Source organism: Anneissia japonica, unplaced genomic scaffold, assembly GCF_011630105.1.
Source record: "Anneissia japonica isolate Jap-2015-1 unplaced genomic scaffold, ASM1163010v1 scaffold287991_len637273_cov151, whole genome shotgun sequence".
NCBI classification, from domain to species: domain Eukaryota; kingdom Metazoa; phylum Echinodermata; class Crinoidea; order Comatulida; family Comatulidae; genus Anneissia; species Anneissia japonica.
The window spans coordinates 331,034-352,069 of NW_022692547.1; the positions used below are offsets into that span (position 1 = coordinate 331,034).

The window sequence follows — 21,036 nt, forward strand, 5'->3', positions numbered from 1 at the left end:
AGTTGTTCTTCTACTGTACAAGTGTGTGAAGGAGAAGCAAATAAATTTACAAATTAATATTAACAAATTTGAAAGCAATTAAAAAAGCAGAGTATTAAGCATAAGGCTACCATTTTAAGTTGCCTGTACAACAGTTGTTATATATTTAAATGTTGACATCTGTAACTATAAAACCCTCCAAAAACCCAGACATCCAGCAACTCTACAACGGATACCTCGCAACCTGAACACTTTGACACCTGAAATGCCTTGGTTACAAAATGTCCACATTGCAAAGCACCCGCAGCAGAGCGTCATGAAACATCCAGGTTACAAAATATCTGCCACCCATCTACATGATAAAAAGTACCTTAAGGGTATTTACTGAACTTAAATTTAAAACTAAACTTAAAATCCAAATCATTATACAGTGGCTCCATGGGCTTAATTTTGAGGAGAAGACGATCTCAAAAAGAAGCCCACCTCTTAGTTTGCAAAAGTAATCTCGAAAGAAGCAAAAATGGGCTTAATCAAGATAATTTGGGCTTCTTTAAAGGTACAGACATTCAGACTGACGTTATCTTTGATGATTATGATGGCGTGTTAGCATGGTAAAAATTTTAAAAATATTAAAACTATTGTTGAAAAATGTTACACTGTATAATGGAAAAAATTTACAGCATTCATTTTGAAAAGAAGCCCCCCTTTTTAGTTTGCGAGAGTAATCTCGAAAAGAAGCCCATCTCGTATAAAGAGACCCATCTCAAAAAGAAGCTCATCCGAAGAGCCTAAAACAAGTTTACAGTTTTCAACACCGACAGAAGTAGAATTTACTACTTCACCTCAAACCAAGTAATGTCTTGTATACTACAGTACTGTACAATTCAATTCTCTCAGCTACAAAGATAGAGACCGTCATACTATATACTGTATTTAAATACAGTTTTAGTGCCCTACATAGCGAAGTTATAATGTAACATATTAAAATATTTAAAAAATCAAATATAGTGAGAGAAAAAAAATTGTAAATATAACATAAAAAAAAAATAAATAAACAAAGGAAATGAAAAAAAGAAACAATAATTTGATATTACAGTATTTTTAATATTCCATTACTTTTGTTTTGGAAACTATAAACTATAAAATACAGATAGATATCAGATATTGTGTTATCAATTTTATCAATAAGTGTGCAATATTGTCCCATATAAAGTATTACATTTTTGGAGTTACAATATCCTTAAATTACACTGATCACTGAAGGTTTATCATAAATTCAGTTTGTTTAGTTGAGATCTTGAAGACCTAGGTCTATCACTCTAATACTGTAATAGAGTACTTTTAATTACATTCTGAACAGGACAGTGCAAAATCTCGATGGATCTAAGGGTGTCATACTGCTGTAGACATAAGGTGGTTACTTAAACAGCTTCTGTAATGCTCAACCTTTGCATTAAGTTGTTATAGAAGTCATAAATGTTAAACATAATATAAATCATCACATCATAAATGGAAATAGTCATTTTTAAAGAAATTTTCATCTTGTTTCATCATGTTTTTTTGAGAAATTAACGTGTAGTGCCTGTAAATGCTAACTATATTGATAAATGGATACTGTATGTGATGCAGTGTCAATTAACAAGTATTGGACCCATTTTTCCATAAATTTTGCAAGTGCATAAATGGAAAATTGCATATAAGACTATTGATCTTCACTTTTGTTTTTTTTCCTAGTAATTAATTAAAGAAATTGTAGTAGAATTTACTTCTGCTAATGCGAGTCTTCGGGGAAAGTAGGAGGCAATTGAAAATACAAAATTCTTGTCTTCTCCCTCGTCAATTTGATGAAATACTTGAATGAACTTGCCATGCTTGTCAAATAACTGTACTTTTCCTTCACTTGCTACGATAATGTTGTCATCATTATCAACATCTACTATATATGGTCTTATCACCATACCATCTTCCCTTCCTCCACCAATAAGTACCTTGATGAATTGACCATCAGTACCAAATAATTGCACTCTGTGATTGTCAGTGTCAGCTACAATGACATTCCCTTCTTTTGTGACAGCAACATCGGAAGGTCCTTTCATTTGCCCTTCAAGATCACCCTTAGATCCAATTGTCATACAAAGTGTTCTGTTTCCGTAGTAGTATACATTTACACAATTTTGAGTTTTATGAGCAAGACACAATAAGTTTAAGACTTCATTCACATCAATACCAAATGGAAAGTGCTGTTTTTGATCACCATATATTGATTTGGTCCAGATCACCTGACCATCTGGACTCAAAAAATATATTTTTGGTAGGCTTAAAATTTCAGATTTGTATGCATACTTATTGTACTTTTCTTTTATTTCGGAACCAGCACATATTAAGTTGTTTTTTAATTTCCATACTCTCTCAATTTGGGTTGATTTTGGTAATGTTATTCTACTGATAAATGCTCCAGAATTTTTAAACTTAAAGATCTCACACTTACAGGTACAAAGAACTAAAAAACAACCATTTTCAAACATCACTAAATCTTGTATGCCTTTATGACTATTCCCCATATTACCTGTAGAATGACCAACATTTTTGATGAATTTTACAATTCCGACAGGTTCAACGATGATTTTAATTGGAGATCCTTTTATTGAAGAATTACAAAACTTGACATCCAGTGTCAAATCTGTACTTGAGGATCCTTCGACAAAATATTTTCCCTGAGATTCAACAATTCTGGTGGTAGGTGAAGCATCTTTCGTCGAAGAAGGGGTTATTTCCTTTTTTGAAACTGCCAGATCCTTTACATCTATTTCACATTTATCTCTTTGAGCTATTTCAACATGAAAAGGTTGGTAACATGTCACAGTCATTGGATTTTCAGATAAAATTTCGAAGATGTTTTCATTTGGCTTTTCACTTACATAACCTATTCCCTGTTTCTTTAAAGATTTCAATAAGTCAGCATTTGTTGGAAAAAAATAAACCTTTCCATCATTTCTAGATTCTGTCCCTGATGGGACAACAATCTTTTGTTGCAGTTCTTGTATTGCCTGATGACATGTAAGGAGAGCTGTTGCTTTACCACATGTCAATAAATTTTTGATGCAATCTTGTTTGTCGTCAACATCTCTTATATATGATTTGAGTTCATCAATTTGAGAGTTGCATTCCTTTTCTTTTGTCTCGCAAATATCACCTAACTTCCTTTCCAATGCTGCTCCTGATTCTCTTACTAATCTAACAATTTCTTCCACGGTGTCGTTGATGTCTTTTGTAATGTCATTTCTAGTCTTATTAAGGTTGGAGACATTTGCAATACATTTGCTTATCCCAACTTGTGCCTGGTGTTTGTGGACATCAGCCTGAATTATCAAGGAATCTGCTGTTGCTTTGAAGTCATTGAATACATCAGAAGCTCTGATGGGTTCATGCTTTCCTTTAGCTTCTTCGTGATTATCAAAAGTACAATATTCACAAATTGGAGTTTTACAAACATTGCAGTAAAATTCCAACTGTTTTTCATGTAGTGAACACACTGGCTCTTGCCAGTTAGCTATCTTGGAATACTGAAAAAATAAAAGAATTTATTTAGCTCGAACATATACTGGTTGTTATGCTAGACAATAACAATTATTATTAGTTTTAACTATTCTCTTTGTTAAATCGTTTTTTTATGTACAGCTAATGAAATCAATCTTGTTTAAGGAATGAAAAATGCTTTCCTGAGAAATTATAATGTAGGTTTAAAATCAATTTACTGTTCTCATGGTTTATGGTTTTAGTGCTGGAGATATATTTTGAATGAAGTACTATTTACTTAGTATATTGTGACTATACCCTTTTAAAAATGCACACATCATTTATCAAATTTTATGCAAAGAAATTTAATATTATTTAATAAAAAAATAAGTTAATTTTTACTGAGGAAATATATTCACCATGAAAAACCTTGAATTTCAGTTTTATATAGTTTTAGCTACATACTACTTTGGAAACAGATCTTGTTCAGTGAAATATACATAATTTAACTAGCTTTGAGTAAGGCATTTGTTTGTTCTTGATAATTTTAGTAATTTAGTTGTTTAATACTGTTGTTCATAAACTATATGGACCAAGATTTGACAATCTGTGCCTAAAATTTTCTACAAAAAAAATGTAGTAATATATATATTAAACCCTTTTGGTATACAATTATAGCTGCTCCGAGTTTTCTGGCCTGTTCTTTTTTGTTCTCTGCTTCTTCCATATTTATGTTAATTTATTTTACTAGATAATGTATTTATCATTTCGCCAAAATTTACGTACACAACATAATGTGTCTGTATTTAACATATTTCTATCTGTCAATTTAATGTTCTTACTCAACCATCTAACATCACTATTAGGTGCACTGTTTACTGTTATGTTTACTGAAAATTTTTGATACACTTTGCCACAACTTGACCACATTTTTCAGTTAAATTGATTTTGTGAATTTTATTTAGTTCTAAAATTTTGTTGGTTTAATATACTGTACTGTACGTTTTACCACTTAAACGCCCAAGCTTCCACCACAAACTGGTATTATCCGGTTTCAAATTGGTTAAAACAAGGGGAAAAAATAACTAATAAAAATTGGCTGTTTTTTACTAAGTATTACACAAAATCATTTAGAAATCTGCTACTTACAATGGTACTGATATAGTTCCCCATAATATTTGTTTTACTTCTACTTTTTTTTAGTATTGGATTCAGGATATGTAGTTTTTCTTCAAGCAATGGATCAATCCTAACTTGTAACTAAATATGGCTGCTCTTGTGGGAACATCCCAGGCATTGTGACCTGATTGTGCTCATGATTGCATGAAAATTATTAAACATGGATATTGAAGTTTATTTAGTTAACGAAAGCCAATGGCATTGGCATGACCAGCACGAACACGTGTATACGCAAATAAAGTAAATGATCGCTGCCGCCCCAACTCTGCGATATTTTGATATACGCACACCAGTAACGCTGACTTGCGACGCTTCCAAATTCGGTCTAGGTTGTGCCTGTATAAAAAAAAATGGCCCCATTGCGTATGCATTGAGAACCATGTCGGCAGCAGAGCAGCGATACAGCCAGATCGAAAAAGAACAAATTTAGAGGCTACATGTATGGTCAAAATGTCACTGTCAAAACGGACAACAAACCGCTTATTACAATATTAAAGAAACCTATGCATGCCATTCCAGTATGCTTACAGAGAATGTGCTTACAACTTCACAAGTATGACATCAAACTATGCCTAGCAACACCAGCACTAAAACTGATGAACACTTTGATGTTATGATCATCGAATGCATTTCAGTGTCCAAACGCATAGAGCTCCAGGAAGCGACCAATGCAGATCCGCAGTTAGAGCTACTCGCAACTACTATTAGACATGGTTGGCCAGACAAAAACTATCGTGTCCCTATAGAGATATGCACTTACTTCCCTTTTCGAGATGAAGTCACTATAAGCGACGGTGTCTAAATTTAAAGTCCAATTAAAATGATGCTTTTTAAGTTGCTGATTATTGAATTATTACATATGTTTAACAAATTAGTGGTAATAAAATATTTAATTTTTGGTTTATAAATATTAAAAATGACGGTTAAAAATATTAGAATAAGCCCCGCCCACTGGAGATGTTCACTGAAGTGTGAGTAGAGATGACATAGACTCGGTATAACAATCACAGCCATCCTGTTTATGTAATAAACATCGTAGTGCAACATATGAAAGAGGGTCAATTGGGAAAGGTTTTTGCTAAAATCTGAAAATCGGTAACTTTATTAGTATCTTTGTTGAATTTAGTGTCCAATTGCTCGGAATATATTACGACACATTTTCTCAAGTTATATTTAGTTAAGAGTTTCTGTACACAAAGATTTTGATATAATTTTTCTTTTTAAATGTATGAATGCAATCTTCGTTGGAAATTTTAAAGTTCATTGTCAATGTTACTAATAATGTTTTTATCAATCGCCTACGTTATACAATTCTTTATGTTAAACTGATTTTTCTATTGACATTTTCTGTTATTCTCTTATGTGTTTTTGTCAAAAGGTTTCGTCCAATGTTAGTTTATATTTAGTTCCTCATAACTCTTCATAACATTTTATATTCACACACACACCTGTCTCTTATACACATCTAGATGTGTATAAGAGACAGGTAATATATATATTAAACCCTTTTGGTATACAATTATAGCTGCTCCGAGTTTTCTGGCCTGTTCTTTTTTGTTCTCTGCTTCTTCCATATTTATGTTAATTTATTTTACTAGATAATGTATTTATCATTTCGCCAAAATTTACGTACACAACATAATGTGTCTGTATTTAACATATTTCTATCTGTCAATTTAATGTTCTTACTCAACCATCTAACATCACTATTAGGTGCACTGTTTACTGTTATGTTTACTGAAAATTTTTGATACACTTTGCCACAACTTGACCACATTTTTCAGTTAAATTGATTTTGTGAATTTTATTTAGTTCTAAAATTTTGTTGGTTTAATATACTGTACTGTACGTTTTACCACTTAAACGCCCAAGCTTCCACCACAAACTGGTATTATCCGGTTTCAAATTGGTTAAAACAAGGGGAAAAAATAACTAATAAAAATTGGCTGTTTTTTACTAAGTATTACACAAAATCATTTAGAAATCTGCTACTTACAATGGTACTGATATAGTTCCCCATAATATTTGTTTTACTTCTACTTTTTTTTAGTATTGGATTCAGGATATGTAGTTTTTCTTCAAGCAATGGATCAATCCTAACTTGTAACTAAATATGGCTGCTCTTGTGGGAACATCCCAGGCATTGGCCTAGGCCTCTCTTGACGTTGGCTGAAGTAGAGTTACGAATGGCGTGGTATTTACCATTTATGTAGACTTGAAAGTTACTTAACTACATAACAACTAACTTAAAAGTAATATTACTCGTGGATATCATCTCGTACATTTTTTCTACACACAATTAAGTGATATGACGTACGTATCGGCGGTGTACCCAACGTCCCCTAAACCTACGCTCCGGAAGATATTAAAATGATAATTTTTGTAACTTATGATTCGAAAATGAAGATGCACTTACGATATATGGTAAATAGATTATTTAGTATTAGTGTCTTCCCAAAATAAAACTGGATTATACAATGTAAGTTACGGAAATAGCGATATCAAATACTGTACTACAAAACTCAGTGCACTGCGAAACAAAAAAAACAAAAATGGACGATCAAGGTTTGTTTAGCCCAGCGAAACCGGTAACCAGGAAACGTGGAGTCACACTTTTCTCCATTACTTTGACCCCGAGGAGATGCTTGTATCTGATTGGCTTTCACACAAAAGAGGTCACAGCTCGCTGGCGACCCGCTCGCAAGCGGCTGTTCACATGGATCAAGAGCGAGCTGCATCGAGAGCCGCTCGCGAGCGGCTTGTCGTGGGTCACCCACGACAAAAACCGCTCTTTAGCGGTTGTTCGCATGAAGGCCCGGCTCGCGAGCCGATCGTTCGCTTGCGAGCGACCCAAGACATGTGAACGCGGTATTAATGATTTACAGACATTTTTTTTAAAATCCTTAAATTGATTACAAGCCAATTTAAGGATATATATGCAAATGAATACAGAAACTGTCCAAAAAATTGAAGGGAAGTCTTTTTTTCTTATTCAAATTTTTAATTGAAGTAAATAACTTGCCTAAAAATACAAAATTGTTTTCATGACTGATAGTACAGCTTTAATCCCTATAGAAAAAAACAATTATTAAAGGACAGGTATTCTATCAGTCATGAAAACAAAAATTCTAATTTCAAATTTGAATTTGTATATTTAGGCAAGTTATAAATAAAACGAACGCTACTGGGTAAAGACAACTTGATTTCTTGTGTATACAACTGTATTTGTCATATCAATGAACGACATAAGCTTACAATCTAGAGAACAATAGAAACCAAAAACAGCTCATTATACATGGTAGATACCAAAACAAGTTATATACTGTAGGTAGTTAACAACTTTGAATGCTATAAAAACTACATTGCCAAGACCAATGAGATCGAAACAATTTAACCACAACATAAGCAAACGGATTATGTTGTGTGTAAACAATTACTGTATGACACCAAGGCCGTATTCCCTAGCCATTCAAACCTTCAAACAATATTTATGAACAAAAGGGGACCTTTAAACAATATTTATAAACAAAGGATAATATCTACTACCTCATTCATAGGTAGTTTTTGGTAGTGACTACTTACATCTTCCTAGTTATATAACGCCGTAAAACTACCAAGTTTGAGGACTGAATTTTTTTCAAAGATAGTTACAGCATGGTTACAGCAAGTTTTAAGCTGTAATTCCTATTTCTAATCAATATACTTATCTAATTCTCCACGTTCAACTGTTTAAAACCAGCTTTGAAAATAAGTATTTAAAAAAAATCATATACTGTATACATTTTTGTAATAACAATTCTTAACATTTTGACCTTCGACGTCATTTTTTTTTTTAGTTTTTTATTATTTTTTTTATAACTTTTTTTTTATTATTCTGTGCATTTTGACACCAAAATCAAATATAGAGTGTTTCCAAGATACATATTTTAGTTTTTTAGGTTGGGTCAATGACCTTTACCCCCAAAAAGTAATTTCCCCACTCTCCTGTCACCCTAACTTTGTTTTGGTGTAACCTAGTATCTATTCCTACACAAACAAGTTGAACTCACATTTATTGTAATATTTAAAAATTATATACTGTCAATTTAGTGACTAAAAATACCAGTTTCAACATTTTGACCTTTGACCTAAATTTGTAAGGTCAAGAATTAATTGTGAGGGCTTTCAATATTATTTTCTTTTTTGCTATATATTTATGTGCATTTTGTCACCAAGATCAATATATATAGAGTGTTCAGGAGATACGCTTTTTAGTATTTTATACCGGGGTAAATGACCTTTGACCCCTCATAAAAAATTTTCCCCACTCCCTAGCCCACCTAACTTTTTTTTTGTGTATCCTGGTATATATCCCTACACAAATCAGTTGAAATCTGCTTCTTTCTAATTTTTTCACAGATTGGCCCTAATATTGGTTAATCATGGATAATACTTTGAAAAAATTTGCTGTTTTCAGAGTGTATGATTTTAGTGCAGCAGATACATTTTAATGAGAGTAATCCATTTGCAGTATAGTTAGGATATTGCGACTATACCTCATTAAAAATGCACAAATTATATATCAAATTTTATGCAAACTTTGCATAGAAATGTTCCATTATTTTAAAAATTTATGGACAGATTTCTATGTCTTACCCTAGGAATTTATTGCCATGAAAGCCTTCAGTTTCATAATTAGCTTTAACAGTACTGTAAGATGATCGTCTTGTCAGTTAGTTTCAGTAAACTGGCGGATCCAGAATTTTCAAACAGGTGGGTGGGGGGGGGGGGTGGGGACACAACAGTTTTTCACAATAGATAATTGAGTAGCACGTAACAAACGCATTGAATTTTTAGGATTTAGTGGCAAAACGCGGGGCATGTGCCCCCCCCCAACTGTATCCGCCCCTGAATGTTAGTAATGTTTCACTGTTAATGCATTAAGTTTCTAAACTGCTTTGTCACAAATTGACTAGCTTGTATAATTAAATTGATTAGAATTTCAACATTTGTTATAACATATTTGTTGTCATTTAATTCAATGGCCTAGCTTCCACTACTACATTTATTTAGTATATCCATTTGGGATTGATAGAAAATGATAAAATTAGCTGTTATTTGAAAATGTAATAGTGAAGCACTAAATCAAATAGATATCTGCTACTTACAATGATGCTGATGTAGTTCCCCATATTCTTGTTTTAGTAGTCTATAGATTCAAGTTGTTCTTCAAGTAGTGATTTACCCAGCACTTATTATTATGAACTTGGTCCAAAGGTCATCTATCCAAATAAAAGATACTTGCATATGTTGTCAGAAGCTGTTATTTATTTCAACATAGAAGGCTGATATGCAAATTAAGTCACAGAACTAGATATGGTATTGAGGGTCAAGGGTCATTTATTCATAGCAAAAAAAATGACCAAAAACATTATAATTCATTACTGCCCCTTTAATTTAGTTTAAATTAAGAATTAGAAACCAAGAACCAATTTGTTAAATTAAAGTATAATATTATATTTTATTAATATTTAGATAGAGAGATAGATGTGAAAATCTAAATATCGCCATCCATAGCACAATCTTAATGACACATTTGGAATATACCATTTATAAAAATTTACCTCTACGTGCAACATGCTGCTTTTTAAAATTTGACCTGACATTTTTCTTAACAAATATTTGCGAGAAGAGGAAAGACATTTACCAAAGTAGTTTTGCAATTGAGTATACAGTAATGATGTTTTGTCTTCCTGTATACTGATATGTCATCGATGATCCATGCATGTTAAAATATACACAAATATTAAGGCAGGATTTACAGAGATGGACAGTTGGACACCAAATTTTATTTTGACATCTTTTAATTTCTAATAACATTTTATTAGTAGCATTGTAATTGGGATTATAATGGACAAAGCTTGTGCTCTTTATGAGACTGAGTAGGTGTGCATCATATGTCTTTTGTTTGTTTTCAAAACCACACATGTTGTTTGATAGCTAAAGATTGGTATAGAGATAATTGACTTGATAATGAATGAAGTTTAATAATGAGTGTATCAATATATATTTCCAAATATGATACTTGAACAAACGATTAAATTTCAATGAATCAATGATTGCCCTACCAAATACATCGTATAATTTTTACTGTAGGTTTTTCTGCTTTATAACAGTCCCTGATGTATAATTATGTGAGCCGGCATGTGTCAGCTTTTTTAGTTCAACCACCAATGAGAACTCTTGTTGTATTAGCTAGAAATATGGCAACTGGAGACAACGAAGAAAAACTTTTTAAGAATCGCCTGTCAAAGGAAAGGTCACCGTACCTATTGCAACATGCAAGTAATCCAGTAGACTGGTAAGAAGCCATGAATGCGATCAAAACCTCTTTCTTGCAATTCTTATTTAAAAGTGACCTTCCAGGATGATGATAATGATGATGATGATGATGATGATGATGATGATGATGATGATGATGACAGCAGTGGTGACGACGGCAGCGGCGGTGACAACGACGATAATCAATTGTTGTGCACTTTAATAGCCCATGTAGGACCTAACATTTATCTCTATGCGCTCTTTAAAAAAAACCAGAATATATAGTTGCAACATAAAAGAAAACAAACAGCACAAATAATAGTTAAAAGAAAACCAAAACAGGAGAGTAGAGAAAAATTAGAGATTTGCAATTAAGAATGATTTAAATGACTTTTCCCTTCTTGGACTTGTGACTGGGACAGTTTAGCTCAGAGGTTGCCTGTTAAAAAATGCAGCATTTTTTTTTATCGTTATGATTACTTTTAAGACTTCAAAAGCACATAAATCAACTGCAATAGTGCTCTATTTGTAATGATTTATTAATTATCTTTCAGGTATCCTTGGGGGGATGAAGCATTTGATAAAGCCAGGAGAGAAGACAAGGTCATCTTCCTGTCAGGTCAGTGGTTCAAACACTTCCTACTATTAACATAGTGATTATGATATATGGTAGTAAAAACAAAAGATCAGTGAAGTATGGACACAATTGTCAATATGTACCTGTTTTGGGCTGAATCCTCATATGTGTGTTATGATTGGTTTAGTGAAGTCAAATGCAAATAAACATAACAGCATAAAGAATACTGGCCAACAGAGCAGTTGGGCTAAATTTGTCGTAGAGCTTGTGAAGATAGTTGGAAATTTTTAGATAAGCTTAAAGTAACTATTCCAAGGTCTCATGACTTACCATTTTCATGATACAAATATTACATAGGATAGTGTATTTAGGCCTGCATAAACCAGGGGTGGATTTAGAGGGGGGCTAAACAGGCTTTAGCCCTCCCTAAAATTTCATAGCCATTTCTGCTTTTTGAAGGTCCAAATTAAAATCTTGTTTAATGTTTTCTTCACACACATCATATTTATGGGCTAAACATTTTACAGTAGTTGTTTTTCAGTGATAAAATAAAAATGAAATATGTTTTTTAACTGATTAGCCCTCCCTAAAATTTCATAGCCATTTCTTTTTAACTGCTTTTTGAAAGTCCAAATTAAAATATTGTTTAATGTTTTCTTCACACACATCATATTTATGGGCTAAACATTTTACAGTAGTTGTTTTTCAGTGATAAAATAAAAATGAAATACGTTTTTTAACCGATCAGCGGACAAAAAACGTTGCTAAGAAAGCTGCTTTTGCCTTGCCTTCATGCTCAAATCTCGAAGCAAAGGCCGTTGTGTAGCGGTCTCAACGTTTGTTTAATACACTTTTCGTGTCGCGCGGGTTTGTTCTTGTCTAGTCTTTCCTTGATTGCTTGCGGTCAGAGGTATTTTAATGTTTGTAAATAAACTAATAATAAACTAAAATTTTCGTGTCGAGCGAGTCATTCTTATGGCAGGTATTTAAATGTTTGTATGATACACTAAACATTTCGTGTCGAGAGAGTTGTTCCAGTAGTTTAGTTTTTTCTTGATTGCTTGTCGTCGGATACTACTACTACTACAACATTTAAAACATATTTTAAGGGGAATTCTTTTGTCGTCTGAGGTTCTCCTTAACATTGTCAAATTTTACCTTTAGGGACAGTATTTTTATTATGGAACTGTTTTCACCCTCTTCATTGTCTTATGTTCCCTATGGCAACCCTTTCACCAGAATTTTTAAAGAATTGTGAAATTTCAGAAAATTTCCTCAAAATTTTAAGGGTGGTGCACAAAATTCTAAAGGGTGGATACAAACAATTGCTATTTTAGTACATAGCAAGTGACACGCTAAGTCTGTTTATTGACCTTGCATTTGCATTAATATTTTTTTGAAGCGTGGTTCCAATATTTTATGCATAGCGTATAATTTGCCTTTTTAATATTTTTATTTAAATTATGTTGTTTCTGTGAGTATCCTACGTGAAAAGATATTTTTATCTGCCATCTTATCAGACGGAGACACCTCCTCCCAAACCTAGCTTCCGCAGGCACTTGGAGGCACTTAACATATACCTATAGCCCCCCCTAACCAAAACTTCTGGATCCGCCCCTGTAAACATAATTGAACTTTCACCCATGGTTACTGATTTTTTTTATTTTTAGTTGGTTACTCCACATGCCATTGGTGCCATGTGATGGAGAGAGAATCATTTGAAGATGAAGAGATTGGCAAGATTTTAAACGAGCATTTTGTGAGCATCAAAGTTGATCGAGAAGAGAGGCCAGATGTTGACAGGGTGTATATGACCTTCATACAGGTAATTCTTGTCTGTTCTTCTCTCTTTCTCCTAATATTCCCAGTCTACCCTTCCCCCATCGAATATGTTCCCAGACTAACCTTCCCCCATTGAATATGTTCAAAGTCAAAAAATTGTGCTCAAGTGGTTAAAAATTACCTTAATTTGCCTAATCATCACCTTATCATCCAGCCCATCCACTTCAAATTGCGTCCCCATCAGCCCCCTCCCCATTTCAAGACTTCTAGATATGCCACTACGCCTCATTACATGGATAGGCCACTACATAATGTCTCAATGATTAGACGTTCTCCATGATACCAAATTTAATGAAAGGGGAGTAGGAAATGTTCCTATCAACAATGTTTGACTATCAACATTTCATCAATATACACAAACTTCCTACCATCCCTGATCTTTACTATCTCCCATTCACACCGAGTGGAGTTTTAGGATAAAGACTTTCCTTTGAGTTTAGAAATCCTCGGTTCAAATTCTGCAATGCTTCAGAGATTTTTTTTTTTTGCAAAAAATTTAAAAAAACATAGAAATACATTACTAAGCCTCTAAAAGGCAAGAACTGTATACTTTTACAATGGCACTGGGATCAATAATAGTTGAAGTTGAATATACTGGTTCCATCGTAATTGGCAAGTTTACTTGCAGTGGCGTATCCCGGAATTTAAAATAGAGGGGGCCCGAATTGGGACTTTTACAGATGGAGGATCTATACTACCTCAGCCCCACCATGGTTAGGGCTGAGGTAATACATTTTATGATTATGGCACCTCTTGATGGCAGGAAATGGCACTCAAAATTTGAGTAGAATTTTTTATTTATTTATTTATTTTTTTAATTTTGAAAAAATTAGGGGACCTGGGCCGGCTGTGCTCCCCTTGAATCCACCTATGACTATCTTGCAATCGATGTACATAAAACACACCTCTATTGTGAGGCATAGCATAGATGTTAACCATTATTTTTTTTCTAGGCAACAAGTGGTGGAGGTGGTTGGCCAATGAGTGTTTGGCTCACCCCTGACCTCAAACCACTTACTGGTGGTACATACTTTGCACCAACTGATCGTTTCGGACGGCCTGGCTTCGCAACAATCCTGAAAAACATTGCCAGCCAATGGACACACAAGAAGGAAGACATGAAGAAGCGTGGTTCAGCCATTTTGGATGCCCTTGTAAAGAACACAGTTGTGAAGCAGACAGAAACACAGCCTGTGATTGGTCAGGAGGCTATTGACACTTGCTATCACCAGCTGAAGAAGGGTTATGACCCTCAATATGGAGGATTTGGTGATGCACCAAAATTCCCTCAGCCAGGTATTACAAGAAAATTACATTTGAGTGCTTGCTAATTATTTATAATATTCATATATGTTTTGTATATATTTGTTTTCAGTTCTCAGACACTGCTCTTGTGAAGGGCACTACTAAAGTAAAGTTAAACATTCCAATATTATAACACACCTAAACAGATCCTTGTCATTTGATTGGTGGATGTGATTTCACATGTTATTGGGTATACACTGACACCATTTAATGGCAAAAAATCGCATATTTTGATTTTGCATCACTCATCACAAAAAGTTAGGTCCATTTTTCCATTTCATTTCCATTGCACAATTCCCCCTTATACAATGTTTTCATTGGTTGAAAGAAAATGGACTGTTCCATTCTGATGAAAGGAGATCTAACTTTTTTCATAAGGTATCAAATGACAAGGATCTATTTAAGATTTGTTACAAAACAAATAATGAATGTTTTGAATTCGTGCAATGATAAGAATATTTTCATTCACCTTGTTAAAGACAATGATTAATAATAATTTCTATTAATTTCTTTCATATTTTCTTTGTAGTTAATTTCAACTTCATGTTTCGTTACTATGATTTCAAACAAATGAATGTTGGAAAGTCAGGAATTGCAGAGCCAAAAAATCAGAAAGAGGATCCTTTAAAAGATGCTTCAGCTTGTCATGGTGAAACTAGTGAGGGCAGTAGTCAAGAAATCCTGAACATGTGCCTACACTCATTGAAGATGATGGCAAAGGGTGGTATGAATGATCACATTGGATTGGTAAGAATTTTAAATAATTTTTTTAGTGTAAATATGATTTTTAAAAAATTATTTAAACAGACAATTTAAGCAGATACAAATTTATTATACTCATTGGGGAAATTCCCAAATATTTTATCCAACCTAAAGGGCATTTGCACAGAGCATGTTAGCAGCACTTGACAGCAGCAGAAAAATAAAATGGTTGTGAGACAAAGAATATTCTGACCAATCGGTGTCTCTGGTCATCTTTTGCTGAGCCTCTAGACTTCAGAACAAATTACAAAAATGTGTGGGATGAATTTGTGTGCTGTATATAGAGTACTACAGTGTTACTTCGCGGAACCACGTGATACTGCTCTGTTGCTATCGGTGACACAAAATGACACCATTTTCTCCACTGACAAACCATTGATCCCAATTTTTAATGTAATTAAGAAATTCTATTATAATTTTTCTTTGTATATGTTAATTGATGATTAAATGTGTGTTCGATAACTAATATATTGCGAGCTTTTTGTGTTTTTAGTACATTTTGATGGTAAATTTTTAGGTTTTAAAATGCCTATTCCAGAAAGCCTTTTCTAAACCATTAAGATTATGAAGTCATTCAGGCGTAATGAATGGTGACCAATGTCCAGAGTGCGCCATCTGGTGTTGTGACGACACGACTGTGATACTCTATAGTTGAATTTCACTGCGCAACAGAATGCTGTTTTCATGCTCTGTGTAGTTGTGTCTAAAATACAGTAGCACAGATATATCAGACTGTTTAAGTTGCAGACAAACCAGTTGTTGTGTCTCTTCATGTCTATTAGAAATTAGACAATTCTTAAATTTATCAGATTAAAAATCTACATACATTGGCTAGCTTTAGCCTTCCATTAGGTTGAATAAAAGATGTCAAAAAAGGAATTAATATATTAATTTTCTTATGTTTTCAGGGCTTCCATCGGTATTCCACTGACCGCTATTGGCACGTGCCCCATTTTGAAAAGATGCTCTACGATCAGGCCCAGCTGGCCATTTCGTACCTAGATGCATATCAGTTGTCTAAGGACGAGGGGCTAGCAGATGTGGCCCGCGATATCCTAACATATGTGGATAGAGATCTAAGCGACACGGTAAGAGGATCGCATAGTAAAATGCATGCCAGTGTAGAAAACAAAGTGATGTCATTATGAGTAAGTTTAGTCAGTGTGGCTTATACAAAAAGTCCAATAGGTTATGACACTGATGGAAATTTTATTTAATTTTTGTATCCTGTTTGTAGAGTTTACGATTATTGCAAATATGGGCATCAACTGTATGTTTTTCCATAGTGCTACAGATACAAACTTTTCTATGCTATTCAGATAAACCATATTATGATTTATTATTATATTTAATGACCCTAGGCTGGTGGTTTCTATAGTGCTGAAGATGCTGATTCACTGCCAACTCAAGACTCACAGGAAAAGAAAGAGGGCGCTTTCTGTGTTTGGAAAGAAAAAGACCTAGGCATATTGCTTAGCGAGTCTCTACCTTCAAAGCCATCACTTACCCTTGCTAAGGTTTTCAACCATCATTATGGGGTACATGAATATGGGAATGTTAGTTTTGATCAAGTAAGTACATCCAAGCGAAATAGATTGCCACATCATAATGAAATATTCCTCTAAGAGATAAATGCTTTAAAGGCTAATCATATAGTTGTTTGTTTATAGCAAAAATGAATAAAATTTAAGAATAATTAAAAATTATGATGGGCTGTGAATGCAATATAAATTTATAACAGCCTAATTGCATAAGTGAAAGAAGGAAACTCATGAATGATATATTTATTATACATTTATTTGAATTATAAATGTATAAGCACTATCTTTTACTGTATAAGTACTGTCTCTTATACACATCTAGATGTGTATAAGAGACAGGTACTTTGCGCCAACGGATCGTTTGACGTGTTGTATTCCTGACTTTAGGGACATAGTAAAGTACTTAATTAACCCAGGGGTTTGTGGTAAATTTGAATTCCAATGCATAGCATACTAACTGCCATGTTATGCCTTACTTTAAGCACTGTCTAGATTATCAAATTTTATTTGACAAAAACGTGTGAGATGCCTATTATGTTGTCATGACAACGTCACATTATGACCATACAGTATATAGACACAACATGTCTATATATGGGCATACAAGATAGTTTTTTGTCAAAGAACAGAGCTAAAAAGACATAAACAAGTAGCAACCTCTTTTGCATAATGTTCTCCTTAATATAATTAACAGGATCCACATGGAGAGTTGAAAGGTCAGAATGTTTTAATTGTCCGTGGAAGTGTTGCCAAGACAGCTGAGCACTTCAGCCTTGATGAAGAAACTGTTGCTTGTGCCTTGCGCAAATCTAAAGACATCCTCTTCCAGAAAAGACTACAGCGACCCAAACCGCATCTTGATGATAAAATGATCACAGCATGGAATGGTAAGATTATCATGATTTTTGCTTCCAAAACAGCTGCGAGAGTTGGCCGGAGCAGCGTCCCATAATGGTGGTATTCTGCATATTATAGATTTTCATGGTGTGCATGTTGTTTGGGTAGGCTTGGACTATTTAAAAAAAAATATAATTGCCTTTTATAACATGTCAGTCCATAACATGCAGTATTGCTATTATGGACCGACAAAGGTAAAATGTGGAAACATGAAAAGTCAAATACACTTCTCCCTCTCCAATTAAAGACCAATTTTCTGTTCACCAATTCAACAAATGTCTTTTATCTTTATTATTCTAATGAGAGACCAAAGCTGCTAAAGACTACGGAAACCCTGATTCCAAAAGTTGTCTTTAATTGGAGGGAGACCTGTACCATTTATGTACTATATAGAAAAAAATAAGCACCTTTCATTTTGTTTTATTTCGTACGCCATATATTTTATAATGTAAAGTACAATGTCTAAACAAGACATGACTGTTATAAGATGGACCTATTGTGAAAATCTGCCATTATCCATTTGTAGGCTTGATGCTGTCAGCGTATGCACGAGCCGGGCAAGTGCTTTGTGATGATTGGTTCACCGGCAGAGCCGTGAAAGCCGCAGAGTTCATCAAACAAGAACTTTATGACATTAATGATAAAAAGTTATATAGGACAGCCTACAGGCAGGATGAGAAAGCAGTCTCTTCAGAAAGGTAACTGTTTGCTGAATCTTTTTGCATAACAAAATATCTCAGAATTGCCATTTTCTCAATACTTTCACACCAAATCTGAATACTGTATTTGGATCAGAAAGCCCGCCAAAGAGATCAGAAAATCAAATCAGTGTGTAAAGATAGCAATACTGGCATTCAGTTCTGCGGAAGCATGGCTTGAACTTTGGCTCGGATCCGATGTGATAGTCCTCTGACCTCTACTGTAATTATCATACTGCCTATGCAGAGGCAACTGGGTGGCATACAGTAAAAAGAGAGTACATTTTGTTAAGAATGAAGGAGTTAAAATCTGGTATACATTAAAGTGTTGACTAAACTTACTAATAAGTATCGACTAGTACATTTACAAATTTTACAGTTTAGTGAGATTTAATGTGGCTTTAATGTGGCATAACTCTTGTTAATTTAATTATTTATATTTAACCTTGTACAATTTGTTTGCTTGTATCACACTTTTCGAAATTTTGTTTTATATTATCTTACTTATTGGTGAGCCTCATGGTAACTTTTTACAGTTTATGTTATTATTAAAACTGTTTTTTTTTGTTTTTTTTTATAAGAGGATCAATATTTAGTTGATAAAAAAACCGAACAATTGTTATCTATCCATCTAATCAATCAGTAACCATCGCAACATAGATATTACAAACAACTCAACACTCAACAAAATAAAATTATAAGTTTGCAACTTTTAAGATTAAATCCATGTTCTTTTTTTTTCTAGGCCAAAGATGATTTCAGGTTTTGTTGATGACTATGCCTTCCTGATTCGAGGTTTGTTAGATCTGTATGAGGCGAGCTATGATGAGCAGTGGATCGAGTGGGCCGAAGCACTGCAAACAACTCAGAATAAGCTGTTCTGGGATGTCGACGGTGGCGGTGGCTACTTCTCTGTCGGAGCACAAGATCCAAATATTCTACTCCGTCTAAAAGAAGGTAATTTTAGTTCCAGTGTAAACATCCTTCAATCTAATTTCCTCTTTGAAACATCTATTTTAATCTTGGTGAGTTGAATGGCCAAGCAGAAGGCAGGGATGCCACAGCCTACAGGCATAATATCAGCGTTGGTTTGAACGGCACTCGCCCAATGTTCTGGAGGTGGAACAAGTCTTCTTGGATAAGGACTATAAACCATAGGCCCAGCGTACACAATTGGCTCATGGGCACTATAAAGAACCCAGTACATCTTTTGAGAAAAGTAGGAGGTTATCCCTGTGTGCTGGGCCATGATACAGCCTCTGTTGTGAACAGGTGGGTGTAGCTGGTACCAGTTTAACCACCAGCTCAGATACAAAGAGAACCTTTTAGGAGAGCTTACTGTGGTCCACCCTTTGGGCGCTCTGATCTTCATAAAATAGTGCTATATAAATGATGTTATGTATGTATATATATAATCTTGGATGGTAAAAATATTGTGCCTTAAAATTGAATTCACATCCCTAGTCGAATGGCAGAGTGGTTAATGCAGAGGCCCGTAACCTACAGCCATAATATCGGCGCTGGTTTGAACGGCACGCTCGTCTATGGCTCTGGAGGTGGAGCAAGTCTTCTCGGATAAGGACTATAAACTGTAGGCCCAGTGTACACAATGACTCATGTGCACTATAAAGAATCCAGTAAATCTTTAGAGACGAGTAGGGGGTTACCCCGGTTTAGTGGTTCATCTCAAGCCCCTGCCCTCAACCAGATGCTGAACAGGCATTGATGAGTATCTACATAGACTTAGATTTAGATATAATTTAATTACAATCAGATTGGATTTCACTCGATATTGGTATGAAACACACCAAATGTTTTATATCTTATTTTGTTATTTAAAATGTATTTAGGAAAGATGCATTTTCAGGTAGATGTTTATACAGTGAATAGAAATGGTTGCATATAAATGTATATAAAGACATGCAGAAAATTACAAATACACATAATATTTACAAATTATCAATACACTTAAAAATTACAAAGTAATAAAATACAAATTTAAAAAAAAATGTTCATTAAATCATCACAGATAAAATTTTCAATAGTAAATTATTTTTGAAAATAATAGTTAACCTACAAATGTCCAACTGCTTACTTGTTATTGTTGTCATCATCATTGTCATATTATTAATAATAATTTATGTTATTGTCAAAATGAATATTATTATTATTAGTACCATTGCATTATCAGTGTTTACATTACAGGATAATGAACCTGTTCATTTTTTGTGTTATCTTAAATAGGTGACTGTGATGGATTCGTTTTGTTACAGTGTCTACTTTTATTTCCGAATCCATCCAAATTTTTGTGCTAATAATAATAATAATAATAATAATAACGATTTTTAAAGCGCAAACATCACCACCAAAAATTGGTGCTCAAGGCGCAGTGTCAAAACAACAGATAGAGAACAAACAAATCACAAAAAACAAAGTGTAA

The 21,036-nt window shown here is 33.9% G+C and overlaps 2 protein-coding genes across 3 annotated transcripts in view; one reads left to right on the forward strand and one right to left on the reverse strand.

Annotated features, from left to right (window-relative positions):
• Positions 1 to 1,542: 1,542 nt before the first annotated feature.
• LOC117100333 (tripartite motif-containing protein 2-like) lies at positions 1,543 to 9,953 on the reverse strand. The gene is made up of 2 exons (XM_033239985.1): positions 9,822 to 9,953; positions 1,543 to 3,542 (listed from the first exon to the last, which is right to left on the reverse strand). The coding sequence occupies exons 1-2, from the start codon at positions 9,843 to 9,845 to the stop codon at positions 1,710 to 1,712; spliced, it is 1,857 nt and encodes a 618-aa protein (XP_033095876.1). The 5' UTR covers positions 9,846 to 9,953; the 3' UTR covers positions 1,543 to 1,709.
• A 626-nt stretch (positions 9,954 to 10,579) lies between these two features.
• Positions 10,580 to 21,036, forward strand: part of LOC117100335 (spermatogenesis-associated protein 20-like) — a 15,728-nt gene continuing 5,271 nt past the window's right edge. Inside the window, exons 1-11 of one of the 2 annotated variants that reach the window (XM_033239989.1) lie at positions 10,580 to 10,595; positions 10,810 to 11,014; positions 11,529 to 11,593; positions 13,222 to 13,376; positions 14,347 to 14,689; positions 15,228 to 15,445; positions 16,369 to 16,548; positions 16,822 to 17,031; positions 17,696 to 17,888; positions 18,425 to 18,596; positions 19,342 to 19,553. In XM_033239989.1, coding sequence (XP_033095880.1) covers positions 10,836 to 11,014; positions 11,529 to 11,593; positions 13,222 to 13,376; positions 14,347 to 14,689; positions 15,228 to 15,445; positions 16,369 to 16,548; positions 16,822 to 17,031; positions 17,696 to 17,888; positions 18,425 to 18,596; positions 19,342 to 19,553 — 1,927 coding nt within the window. In that variant the 5' untranslated portion in view covers positions 10,580 to 10,595; positions 10,810 to 10,835. Of the gene's footprint in view, positions 10,600 to 10,809; positions 11,015 to 11,528; positions 11,594 to 13,221; positions 13,377 to 14,346; positions 14,690 to 15,227; positions 15,446 to 16,368; positions 16,549 to 16,821; positions 17,032 to 17,695; positions 17,889 to 18,424; positions 18,597 to 19,341; positions 19,554 to 21,036 lie in introns of both variants that reach the window. The other variant, XM_033239988.1, reaches the window with a different exon arrangement.